The 13,831-nt window shown below is 44.7% G+C and overlaps 1 protein-coding gene across 2 annotated transcripts in view; it reads right to left on the reverse strand.

The window, feature by feature from the left end:
- Positions 1 to 1,476: 1,476 nt before the first annotated feature.
- The window catches only part of LOC116987583 (sodium- and chloride-dependent GABA transporter 1-like), a 55,297-nt gene continuing 42,942 nt past the window's right edge, over positions 1,477 to 13,831 (reverse strand). For both annotated transcript variants that reach the window (XM_033043735.1, XM_033043736.1), the window contains 9 exons: positions 13,305 to 13,439; positions 11,442 to 11,545; positions 10,571 to 10,695; positions 9,656 to 9,768; positions 8,668 to 8,808; positions 7,888 to 7,987; positions 5,410 to 5,510; positions 4,272 to 4,442; positions 1,477 to 3,155 (listed from right to left, as the gene is read on the reverse strand). In XM_033043735.1, the coding sequence (XP_032899626.1) occupies positions 3,006 to 3,155; positions 4,272 to 4,442; positions 5,410 to 5,510; positions 7,888 to 7,987; positions 8,668 to 8,808; positions 9,656 to 9,768; positions 10,571 to 10,695; positions 11,442 to 11,545; positions 13,305 to 13,439 (1,140 nt within the window). In that variant the 3' untranslated portion in view covers positions 1,477 to 3,005. The remainder of the gene's footprint in view (positions 3,156 to 4,271; positions 4,443 to 5,409; positions 5,511 to 7,887; positions 7,988 to 8,667; positions 8,809 to 9,655; positions 9,769 to 10,570; positions 10,696 to 11,441; positions 11,546 to 13,304; positions 13,440 to 13,831) is intronic.

A 13,831-nucleotide genomic window follows, 5' to 3' on the forward strand; every position in this document is an offset into this window, starting at 1 on the left:
CGTAAAGCAGCATCTGCCGTTCCTTGTGTCTCCATTTCAGTACTGGCACAGCTTTACAAAAAAAAGACACAAGGTGCTGGAGGAATAATGTAAATGAAAAGAAAAAATTAATGTGCAGATAACAGAGTTACAACCGAAAATATAGGACAAAGAATATATATCTTTGGCCTGCTCCACTGTTCACTTATGCATGGCTGAAAGAGTATTACAGTCAACATTACAGTGATCATTCACGGCGGACTTTGACATATATATCAGGCAAGTCAAAGCAACAGGTATAGGGCAAAGTGAAGACTCATGGAGTGTATCAGAGATAGTTTACCAAATTGAGGAACCAATTTAGGAATAGCCTACATTAGATCTATTATTGTGCAATAAGCTTAATTGCTAGTGCTGTGATGAGGTCTCTGGAGGAATTGACCTAATCCAAATATAAAATGAGACACCATATATTCAACATTAAAACTGGATAGACACAAAAAGCTGGAGTAAGGACAGGCAGCCTCTCTGGAGAAACGGAATGGGTGACATTTCAGGATTTCTGAACATTCTGAAGGATCTCAACCCGAAACGTCACCCATTCTTTCTCTCCAGAGATGCTGCCAGTCCCGCGGAGTTACTCCAGCTTTTTGTGCGTCTATCTTCGATTTAAACTAGCATCTGCAGCTCCTTCCTACACATTAAAACTCGAGGTACGTGAAGGAATGGAAGGAGGATGGTCATTCTCACACCATGTTGGAGGGAGTTCGGGCTATTCTCTCGGGGAATCTACTCATCTTTTTTTAATCCCCTCGGGCAGAGCAGAGCTTAAACAAGGACCATTTCACTGCAATGTATGAAAGCACTGTATAATAAGACATCGGAAATAGGTATTTCAGCCCATTCAGCCTACGCCATTCAATCAGGGCTGATCTAATTTTCCACTCAACCCCACTCTTGCCTTTTCCCTGCAACCTTTGATGCTCTTCCTATTCAAGAACCTTTCAATCTCACAGCATTTAAATAACATTTGGACAGGTACATGGATAGCTTTTCACTGTACCTCGGTACACATGACAATAAACTAAACTAAACTCGAATGTTAGCAAATCAAAACGTTAGCTTCGTGTTTTTCTCTCCCCAGATGCTGCCTGACCCGCTGAGCATTTCCAGTCTCTTCTGTTTCTTTTTGTATACTTTAAAGATACAGTGTGGAAACAGGCCCTTCGGCCCAGAGTCTGCAGCAAACAGCGATCACCCCATTTACCAGCACTATCCTACACAATAGGGACAATATACAGAAGCTAATTAACCTACAAACTTGTACGTCTTTGGAGTGTGGCAGGAAACCGGAGCACCCAGAGAAAACCCACGCAGTCACTGGTAGATCATACAAACTCTACAGACAGCCTCCGTGGTCAAGATCAAACCCGGGTCTCCGGTGTTGTAAGGTGGCAATACTACCTCTGTGCCACTGTGCTGCACCATTTTTTTAAAAAACATTTAAGGGACCGGTATACTCGTGCCAATATATATCATAGTCTCAGAATAAAACAACATTGGATTGGAAACTAAAATATTGTAGTTTACACAATTACAACAAACACATTATGGATTCTGGTTAAAATTAGACGCAAATCTCATTTGATTTTCTGAAGATGCATGTTCAGCCTGATTTTAAGTAGTGTTCACCATTTTCTGTCGCGCATCAGAAATCCATTTGTAAATTGCAGAAGAATGGATTTTATTACAAAAAAAAGGTTATGGTAAATAAGCTATCAGAGCAGTGTGAAGGGTGTAATTAAAGGCCTCACATTCTCCCAGATGCAGGAGAAGTTCAATCTTTGTTAACCAGCTTCAAACACATTCCCATCAAGGTGTTAATTCCCTACTGAGCACCAATTAACTGGGCGTCGTTCATATTTTCTAGGAACAGAATTAGGCAATTCAGCCCATCAAGTCTACTCCTCCATTCAATCATGGCTGATCCAGCTCTCCCTCTCGACCCCATTCTCCTGCCTTCGCCCCATAATCTCTGACACCCTTACTAATCAAGACTCTGTTAATCGCCTAAAAAATATCCATCGACTTGGCCTCCACAGCCGTCTGTGGCAATGAATTCCACAGATTCATCACCAGCTAACTAAAGAAATTCCTTCTGATCACCTTTCCAAAGGCACTTCCTTTTATTCTCTAGTGCTCAGCAGGCTGTGTCATTCAGAACCAAACACTTCACCCTCTGGCAGTGGAAATGCAGATCTGCAGCGCTTCCAGGAGTGTTGAAACCAGTAGATGTGGATACTCCTATTAACGTTAAAGTTCGGATCTTCAATGAGATCGCTTTGGCTAGTGATTGTCAGCAAGAACACTTCTAAACCATCACGCATGGTGGCATTGGAGGCACCGTTCAGAAGCAGCAGGAGGAATTAGGCATCAGTGATCGCCAGTCACCGATAGTGTTCTTAAAGCATTTTCACCAAGGCTTCTGTAATGGAATGGCGAGTCATACAATTCTGCTTCATGTACACTGCGTGGGAAATTAGTCATATCTTTGGATTGTAGGTTCTCTTCTTTGGAGCAGGTCCCACGGCAAATTATTAAGAATTCAAAACAGGGACTGGGACCAGTCACGGTGACAACTGCGGTTCTTATCCACGACGCACGTCAAAAGGCCTTCATTCCACCTACGCATGTTGCACGATTGTTTTAAATATAACTTTCCATAAATAATCCCAGAGGCAACACCGTTTCACCGAGCCTTGTTGATGTTCTTCGTTCCTTAGCATTGACAGGTACCCACTCACCAACTAAACTCACTGCTAAAGACCACTGCACTCCCTGGAAATCTTCTCACACAGGGACAGAACAGTTAATTACACACAGCTAAACCTAGAAGGTAATAGTCCGTCACCAAGGCATGACACTTTGTGTTCTCGGGGTTGATACTGAAAGCAATATACAACTCCGTAAAACCAGTTTCCTCAGCACCGAGTCCATGAAGCTTCTCTCAATTAAATAAATAAAATTCACATGTTGCTTTCTTCAGCAAGCTTCATGTTGTCAGTGAAGCTGATGGAACACGGAGGCTTGTACATTTCTAGCTTCAATTTGATCGCCGGCTCCTTGCTTCCTGCTGCTGCCATCTCACCGATGGGAGTTATCGAAGATCTCAGACGCTAGAATTCACATAAAGAAAAGCTGGTTTATTTGTGTTTCGATTTGAGACTTTACTTTCAACTGTAGAGATACGGCGTGGAAACAAGGGCGATGGACCACCGAGTCCACGCCAACCAGCGATAAACCCCTTACACTAGCACTGAAACTAACAGAGGAAGAGTTTTAGTGTTAGAGAGACAGCCTACAAACAGGCCCTTTGGCCCAGCGAGTCCACACCGACCAAAGATCACCTGGACACTAGTTCTATCCAACACATCAGGGACAATTTACAGAAGCCAATTAACCTACAACCTGCACGCCTTTGGAATGTGGGAGGAAACCGGAGCAAAGAAAACCCATGCAGTATAAGGGAGAACGTACAAATACCGTACCGACAGCACCTGTAGTCAGGATCGAACCTGGGTCTCTGGCGTTGTAAGGCAGCAACTTTACCACTGCACCATTGTGCTGCCTTGCTATGGCCGTGCTGAAAATTTATGACCTGGATTTTCATTGAATGGTCCTCACCCAGTGCCTTGTATTCCACGTATGTTTGGTCGCACTCCCAGACAAATGACGTCAAGGTATTTTTCTGTCCCTTACACCATTTCCCTTATAAAGCACAGAAGAGTAGAATGGCCCCGACCCGAAAGGTCACCTATCCATGTCCTCCAGAGATGCAGCCTGACCCGCTGAGTTACTCCAGCACTTTGATTATTTGAAAAATACAGCATGGAAACAGACTCTTTGGCCCATCGATGCCATGCTGACTAGTTCTATGACGGCACAGTGGCGCAGCGTTAGAGTTGCTGCCTTACAGTGCCAGAGACCCGGGTTCGATCCTGGCTGCGGGTGCTGTCTGTACAGAGTTTGTACGTTCTCCCTGTGACCACGTGGGTTTTCTCCGGGTGCTCCAGTTTCCTCCCGCGCTCCAAAGACGTACAGGTTTGTACGCTAATTGACTAGGCAAAATTGAAGATTATCTCTAGCATGTGTATGACAGTGTTAGTGTTTGGGGATCGCTGGTCGGTGTGGACTCGGGCCTGTTTCCGCTCCGTATCTCTAAACTAAACTAAATCATTGGTCTACCAGCGGCACACTGCGAGCAGCTCTCCCCGACCCGTCGCCATTCTCACCTGAATAAATGAGCCTTTGCTGGTGTACAGGGTGTGCACAGCTGCCAGTGGGATCCAGATGATGGAACAGAGGGAGATGATCCAGCCGAGGCCCTCAGCCCAAGGGGGGTACTTGTATGTTTGACCGTATCGGGCAGGACTATAGCGGACTATGCTGGACACCAGGATAACCTGCAGGGAAGCAACACACGGCATCAAAGACTAGTTTAGCAAACATTAAATGTTGCTGAATGAATGTATCAGATAAACATTTTCATGAATTGCACCGTCATAGAGTCGTAGGATAAGGCAGAGCCAGTGGATGTGGTGTATCTGGACTTTCAAAACGCCTTTGACAACCTTTAGAATGGAGATCAGGAGGAATTTCTTAGTCAGAGTCTGAAGTCTTAGTCTGAAGGAACAAGGAGTATCAAGAGCCTTTGACCCTTATATTGTGAAATGTACACAACCATTGTGGATAGGGGGTGATAAGTAAAGGTGAGGGACTATGAATTGATACCAAATTACTTTTAAGTGGAAAGGCAGGAGGGTTGAAACAAGACCACTGCTAACATATCATTTTATTTCACAACACGTTATAATTAGCCATTTAAAATCAAAACTCCAATAAATAATAACTCAAACAGAGAAAGACCTGGAGAGATTGGATGAGGAGAGGATGTTTACACTAGTGGGAGAGTCTAGGACCAGAGGGCACAGCCTTAGAATAATAAGATATATTTAGTATATTTAGAATGGAGATGTGGAGGAATTTCTTTAGCCAGAGAGTGGTGAATCTGTGGAATTCATTGCCACAGACAGCTGTGGAGGCCAAGTCATTGGGCATTTTAAAGGGAGATTGGCAGGTTCCTGATTAGTAAGGGTGTCAAAGGTTTTGGGGAGAAGGCAGGACAACGGGGTTGAGAGGGAAAGAAGGATCGATCAGCTATGATCGAAGGACGAAGTCAACTCGATGGGCTGAATGTCCTAATTCTGCTCCTGTAACTTGTGAACCGCTGGTCGCCTCCAATCTCTGAGGAGTTGTCATTGTTTTGGGAGGGGGAGAATTAATGGTCAAGGAGCTTAGCCCCTCCCTGAATCGATGTGATCTCCCCCTCTATCGCGGATAAGAGCGTTATTGGGAAGTTTAGTTACTCACTGTGACCAGCAGTGGAGAGACAACCCACCAGCACAGCTTGAAAAATAAATTTGGTTCAGTTCCCAACATCTCCTTGTAGTTGGCAGATAATCTACGAACACCTGCAACAGAATGCACACACAACACAGTGAGGATGTTGCTCTGTAAACACAATGTGGCTGATAAATACTATCTTGCTTCAAAGAGGATATTACTGTTTATTACTTAATTACGGTATAAGCATAAACATTATTAAGAGCAGTGTTGATTTTTCAGCCAACTCATAGTAGAGTGGAGATACAGGGAACTGCAGATGCTAGTTTACCAAAAAAAAGACACAGGGCTGGAGTAAAGGCCGTTAGGAGGGGAGAGAGAATGGGGGTCTGGCCTATCGCACCCTTCAGGTCGGCTGCGGGGACAGAGGTGGAGGGGCGAGGAGAGGGACGTGGCGTAAAAGGAAGAAGATGGCTGGAGACCTGGGGCAGGCAGCCTGGGACTTGCCTGGAATGGGCACCGCTCATAAGAACTGGAGCATGGACATTGCAAGACAGCACGGTTTGGGAACAGCTCCAACCAAGACTGCAAGAAATTGCAGGGAGTTGTGGACGCAGCCCAGACCATCACCAAATCAACCTCCCTTCCATTGACTCCATCTACACTTCACCCTGCCTCAGCAAGGCCACTAGCATAATCAAGGACCAGACTCACCCCGATCACTCCCACTTCTCCCCTCTCCCATCAGGCAAGAGGTGAAAATGAACACCTCCAGATTCAGGGACAGTTGCTTCCCAGCTGTTATCAGGCGACATAACCATCCTATCACAAACTAGAGAGCGGTCCTGACCTACCATCTACCATCTAAAGAGATCTTTGAATTTTCTTTAACACCAAGCTTTTATCCTGTATCTACCCTGTGGACGGCTTGATTATAACCATGTCTAGTCTTTTTGCTGACTGGATATCAGGCAACAAAAAGCTTTTCATTGTACCTCGGTACAAGTGGCAATAATAAACTAAACTAAAGTGTATGGTGTGAGCTGGAGTGCAGGATTGTTGGATCTTAGATCGGGTGAGGGCAATAAAAGACTTCATGGATGAGTGAACATTGACAATTAGATTGGCTATTACTGAGAACCATTGTGATCAAGAGCAGCATCCCTTACCATCCCGTTTACAACCATCCAACTTACAGCTTGTCACAATTTATTTTGGTCATAAATAACACTTGCACTCTTCTCTTAGAGCCATACAGCTTGGAAACAGGCCCTTGCCCACACCGACCAGCATGTTCCATCTACATCTACCAGCCTGTGTTTGGCCCATCTCCCTCCAAACATGTCCTATCCATGTACCTGTCCATCTCTGCCTTAAAAATACCCAAAAGGCAGCAGGTTTTCTTAAACGTTGCAATAGTCCCTGCCTTGAGTTGAGTTTTGTTTATTTATTCTCACCTGTACCGAGATACAGTGAAAAGCTTTCAACTACCTCCTCTGGCAGCTCATTCCATACACTCACCACCCTTTGTGTGAAAAAGCTACCCTTCAAATTCCTATTAAATCTTTCCCCCCTCAGCTTAAACCTATGTCCTCTGATTGTCGATTCCCCTACTCTGGGCAAGAGACTCTGTGCGTCTACCCGATCTATTCCTCTCATGATTTTGTACATCTCTACAAGATCACCCCTCATCCTCCTGCACTCCATGGAATAGAGACCCAGCCTGCTCAACCTCTCCCAGTAGCTCAGACCCTCGAGTCCATGCAACATCCTCGTAAATCTTGTTTGTACCTTTTTCAACTTCTCTTGTTTTATAATCTGGCTGGATCTAGCAAATGAAACACTTAATATATTTAATCCTTCTGCTCAGGGACTCTGCACAAAGCTCTCCCGTGTAGTTCAACACATGCCCATACTTGTGGGATAGAGATAATGCTGAACTTGGCAAATGCAGGAGGAGACAGGTTACTAGTTTAAAGGTTAATAAAAAAGTTGAGGCAGGTACAATAACAACATGTAAAAGACACGTGGATAGAACAGGTTTAGAGGGATACGAGCCAAAGGCTGGCAGGTGGGACGAGTAGATGGGGCATATTGGTCGGCATGGCAAGTTGGGTCAAAGCTCCTGTTTCTCTGCTGTCTTTTGGATATTTTTAAGGCAGAGATGGACAGATTCTTGTAGGGGTTATGAGAAGAAGGCAGGAGAATGGGTTTGAGAGGGAAAGATATATCATCCACGATTGAATGGCAGATTAGACTTGAATGAAGGGACAAATTACCTAATTTTGCTCCCATAACCCATGAACTTATTTATCAGGACAGATCATTAACTTATCCGTGTTACTGCAAGAGGGGCAGAGGGTAGATATGAACAGGGTTCGGAAGGGAATCTGGTGGAAGTGGAGGGCAAGATCTAGACAAAATAAAGCAAGATATCTCACAAAAGCAAGGGGGGAGCACAGCATCGGGCTTATGAGTGTCGATAAGGTAAAATGAAGGTTGTACCATAAAACCAACAAACGGCCAAAACTTCAAAGAAAGCCAGGAACATGAGTGACACCACGGCTGTGTAATGATCCATTAGTTGGAAGAAATAAATTCCGCCCTTTGAAAACAAAACATGAGTTAATTAATCACCTTTTGTTGCATAAAGATAATGTGATATTTCTAAACGACTTTTAAAAGGCGTTTGGACAGGAACAAACTGGATTGGTTTTATTAAAATCGAACAATATGTCGATGGCCCACATGACCTTGCTTTCCTGTAACTACTTCCCTGCTCTCCAAAAGCTCTAAACCATCCCTGTGGCTCTGGATCGTAGAGAGTATAGATCTACTTTCTGCTCTATGTGGAGTCAAATGATTCTGGCTTCATTTACATGGCACTTGAAATGCGCTATACAAATAAAATGTATTATTATTATTATTATTTACAGTGGTGCAGCTGTAGAGTTGCTGCCTCACAGGGCCAGACACCCGGGTTCGATCCTGACTACAGCTGCTGTCTGTACGGAGTTTGTACCTTCTCCCTGTGACTGTGTGGGTTTTCTCTGGGTGCTCCGGTTTCCTCCCACACCCCCAAAGACGTGCAGGCTTCGGTAAAAATTGTGAATTGTCCCGAGTGTGTGCAGGATAGTGCTAGTGTATGTGGTGATCGATGTTCGGCGCGGACTCGGTGGGCCCATGGGCCTTTTTCCGTTGTGCATCTCTGAAGTCTCAAAATAAAAACCATGGTCAACATTCAATCCCAGTATTTCTCCTGAACATCCACTAAAAGAACAATACCTGTGTGACGTTGGGAATTCCAAGCAAAAAGGCCACACAACACACAGCAAGAACCACGAGTTCTTTGCGTCTGAAAAATTGCAGCAGACTCGACCCCCAATTGTCCATCAGACTGACCACCATCACCTCCACCATGGCGAACTAGATCGTAATGAGTTAGAGGATTTATTAACAAATAAAATGTTCAGAATCAAAAACATTCACCACATAGCTTACTGCAAAAATAATCTGCACTTCTATATTCTCAAAACAGAATAAAACACACAAAATACTGGAGTAACTCAGCAGGTTAGGCAGCATCTCCGGAGAACATGGATACGTGATGTTTTGGGACGGGACCCTTAATCGTTCAAAATCTGAAAAACGGTTCCCACCGCAAACGTCACCTATCCACGTTCTCCAGAGAAGCTGCCTGACCCGCTGACATGCCAGCATCAAACTAATCTCCTCTGCATGCATGAGATCCATATCCCTCCATTCCTTGCATGTCGTTTTCACGCTTCTGTACCTCTTGCCTGATGGGAGAGGGGAGAAGAGGGAGAGTCCATGGTGAGACTGATCCTTAATTATGCTGCTGGCCTTGCCGAAGCAGCATGGTGTAAATGGAATCAATGGAAGGGAGGTTGGATTGTGTGATGGTCTTGGCTACAACCCACCCGTCCCCAGCCTATGATTTCCCTCAGGTTTAACCCTTCCCCCGACTCCGCGTTCCTTCCCACCCGGCCTTGGGTTAAACTAATGAATATTTACCCCTTCACCCCGTTATAGCAGACAATCGGCAATAAGGAACGCCATCCCCTCTCCTCCCGCGGTGCGTTATAGCGAGGGTTTCCTGGATGTTATTTATGTGTATTACGCTTACAGCTATGCTGCTGCAAGAAAGGGTTTCATTGTTCCGTTGTCGGTACATATGACAATTAAACACTCTTGACTTCAGACACGGTTGTGAGATCTGCTCTTAGCTGGCAGACGGCACTTAGTCTCTTACCTGGCTGTCCACTCCCAGGCAGAGGAGCATGAAGAAGAACAGACTGGCCCACATCGGGGCAATTGGCATGGTTACAAAGGCCTCCGGATACACGACAAACACTAGGCCCGGGCCTGCCAGAGGCAATCAGACGTGAAATTAGTCAGAAAACTCTGCCGAGGACATTCGTCAACACAATGAGATTTCTAACTCTTCCCGCAGCCTGACAATATGCATGTTTAGATTTATTATTGACAGGATCTCAATCAACTGTTTGATCAAATTTTTTAGTTTAGTTTATTATTCTCACAGGTCAGGTCAGGTCCGCTCTCCAGTAGGTGAAAGGACGGTTTAGTTGCCTGATAATAGCTGAGAAGAAACTGCCTCTGTATCTGGAAGCGTGCATTTTCAAGTCATAATCTGTCTGAAGAAGGGCTCCGACTCTAAATGCCACCTATCCATGATCTCCACAAATGCTGCCTGATCCACTCCAGCACTTTGTGTTCATCTTTGGTAGACCTACAATTTCAAACATTCATTCCAAACATTTATCTCCCTCCCTTCCTGTCTGGTGAATTGCTCCCATTATATTTCTTGTATTTTGCCCTAATCAACTACATTATTGCTGCTGATAAAGTAATTCTGTGAACAAACCCCATTGGAGACCCTTGGACTATCTCTAATCAGATTTTACTGGACTTTATCTTGCATTAAATGTTATTCCCTCTATCCTGTATCTGTACACTGTGGATGGCTCGATTGCAATCATGTATAGTCTTTCCGCTGACTGGATAGCACGCAACAAAAAGCATTTCATTGTACCTTGGCACACGTGACAATAAACTAAACTATCCATCCCATTAAATCAATGCCATTTTGTTGGAGATGAGAAGCTGCTGGCAATGTCTACCCAGGACTGATGAGAAGGTGACTTACCATCAGTGGCAATGTCTTCAACAGGTAAATTGTGCAGGTGGCTCATGTACCCAATGGCAGAGAAAATCACTAATCCTGCAAAGATACTTGTGACCGAGTTTATCACTGCCACAATGAATGTATCCCTGGGAGAAGAAAATAAAGTACAGACATGTAGAATATACATAGCAGAAACACCCAAGCAAAAATAAATCTGATGTCACGTTTCAAGCTGTTGTTAAGCAGAACTGGTCATTAAATGTCACAAATAGGCCTGCCAGGAGTCACTATTGGGCAACTTTATTTATTCTCACAAGCTGCTATCCTGGTCTCTGGCGTCGTAAGGGTGGCATATGAGTAGAGTTGCTGCCTTCCAGCGCCAGAGACCCGTGGTGCAGACTACGGGTGCTGTCTGTATCGAGTTTGCAAGTTTTTTCATGTTCTCCCTGTGACAGCGTGGAGGTCGGGCTGGTTGTGATCCAGGCGCTCCGGCTTCCTCCCACATCCTAAATATGTGCAGGTTTGTCGGTTAATTGGCCCCGAGTGTGTCGGATAGAAGCAGAGAAGGTAAGACAAAGATCATTGGAGTAACTCAGCGGGTCAGGTAGCATCTCTGGAGAGAAGGAATAGGTGATGTTTCGGGTCGGAATCCTTCATCAGACTGAAAGGTAGCGAAAGCCAGAACAAAACAGGACTGGCAACAGATGACCTCAGGAAGGATGGAGTCCATAATAGAACTAGAAAAAGGGTGATCGCTGGTTTCCACGCTGCATCTCCAAAATTAAACATTGTCTATCTTTTAGCGTCACTTTTCCTGTTGAGATCTGATGGTATCTCGAATGTATAAATGCTACCCTTTCTGCAATAATAAAACAGTGAGCAGGAATGTTACCTGAGGATGTTGTTATTGAATTTGTTGTAACTGGCCATGGATATCATGGAGCCAAATCCGATTCCAAGCGAGTTAAAAATCTGTGCGGCAGCATTCACCCAGACCTATGGCGACAAAACAGGAGACACATAAATATGACATGATGATGTGATGAGTGATCAATTGTGAGTTACGTTGAACTTGATCATCAGTCACTAATCATTGACAAAATACTACAGTTGCTGAAAATCTGTAGGTCATTGAGCCGAAGCATTAACTTTGCTCCTCTCTCCACACATGCCTCCTGACACAAGATGGCAGTGATGGCCAAGTCAATGGGTATTTTTAAAGCTGAGACTGGCAGGCTCGTGATTAGTAAGGGCGGCAAAGATTACGGGGAGAAAGCAGGAGAATAAGGTTGAGAGGGAAAAATAGATCAGCCACGATCGAATGGTGGAGCAGACTCGATGGGCTGAATGGCCTAATTCTGCTCCGATGCCTTATGAACTTCTCCAGAAATATTGAAAAGGAGAAGATAAGATCATTCAGCTCTGTGAGCTTGTACTGCTATTCATAGAGTCATACGCTGTGGAAACAGGCCCTTCAGCCCAACTTGACCACGCCGACCAATATAAGTTCCACCTACATGTGTTTGCCCCATATCCCTCCATGCCCATCCTATCCATGTACCTGTCCAAATGCTTCTTAAACATTGTGATATATTACCTGCCTCAACTACCTCCTCTAACAGCTCGTTCCATACACACACTGCCCTTTGTGTAAAAAAAGTTACCCCTCAGGTTCCTAATAAAACTTTCTTCCCCTTATGTTATACCCATGTCCTCTGGTTCTCAATTCTCATACTCCGTATCTGTGCATTGACCCAATCTATTCCACTCATGATCTTATACACCTGTATAAATCTCCCCTCATCCTCCAGCGCACCATGGAATAAAGTCCTCGCCTGCTCAACCTCTCCCTGCAGCGCAAGCCCTCGAGTCCTGACATTGTAGCTCATTCCTGATCACATATTCCTGTGCTGGTCCCAGCTTCAGTGACTAGGTTCGATTCTAAACTCTGGTGTTGCCTGCGTGGAGTTTGCATGTCACCCCGTTATCATCTCCCATATCCAAAAGACGTGCTAGCAGCTGATAGGTTATCAAGCTCCTATAACGTACTCATAAGCGTTGTGTGTGAAAGGGTGTGCGTGTTACAGTAAACCAAATACGGGAAAGGGATTGCTTTGTGGGCTAGCATAGTTTGATGGACTGAATGGACACCGTAAGGAAATATAAAAGTATAAAACATAAAATAATACGAAAGGCAGTTTTCTACTAAAATCCTGGTGCTGACAGGCTGATGACGTGGAGGGGTTTGGGGGAAAAATGTTGCCTAATCAGATTTGGACAGCGTGCATATTGTTGAACCAAATCCCAAACAGATTAGACACAATTTTTCCATACTTCCCTCTACTCACAACCCAGGGAATTAACAGGAGAAACTCAGCGGGTGCAGCAGCATCTATGGAGCGTAGGAAATGGGCAACGTTTCGGGTCGAAACCCTTCTTCAGAACCCGCCTGAAGAAGGGTTTAGGCCCGAAACGTTGCCTATTTCCTTCGCTCCATAGATGCTGCTGCACCCGCTGAGTCTCTCCAGCTTTTTTGTGTACCTTCGATTTTCCAGTAACTGCAGTTCCTTCTTTAACACCAGGGGATTAACATCCCGCTTGTTTAAATGAATAGAATGCGGCCACCTGCTTTTCAGAAGATCGCGTGTAAAACAGTTTTGTTTTTTAACGACAGAGCCAGAGTGAAGCATAGGGACAGTGTCTCTGCCTCGCTCTGACCTCCCTCTTAAAACCCATTCATTGTTCTCATAGACACCTGGACATCCAGCAGCTTGCTCCAGTCGGGCGTGAGGAAGAAGAGAATCCCATCCTTGGCTCCTGGAAGCTGGACATTATTGATCAGCAGGATCATTAAGATGATGTACGGAAATATGGCTGTGAAATACACCACCTGGGAAGAGAGACGACAAGAGATTACTCCAGCATTTTGTGCCTACCTTCAATCTAAACCAGCATATAACCATATAACAATTACAGCACGGAAACAGGCCATCTCGACCCTTCTAGTCCGTGCCGAACACATAATCTCCCCTAGTCCCATATACCTGCGCTCAGACCATAACCCTCCATTCCTTTCCCATCCATATAACTATCCAATTTATTTTTAAATAAATCAGCATCTGCAGTTCTTTCCTACAAATGAGATTGGCCCCCATTTGGTACACTACAATGCAGAACAAAATCCTATTTTAATCAGTCAGAAACACTTGGAGCCCTTTTCCAATCCTCCTGACAAAAGCCCACAGGATATTCCAGTTGCCAAACATTTTAACTTCCCTTCCC

The sequence above is a fragment of the Amblyraja radiata genome, chromosome 25 (assembly GCF_010909765.2).
Source record: "Amblyraja radiata isolate CabotCenter1 chromosome 25, sAmbRad1.1.pri, whole genome shotgun sequence".
In the NCBI taxonomy this organism is placed as follows: domain Eukaryota; kingdom Metazoa; phylum Chordata; class Chondrichthyes; order Rajiformes; family Rajidae; genus Amblyraja; species Amblyraja radiata.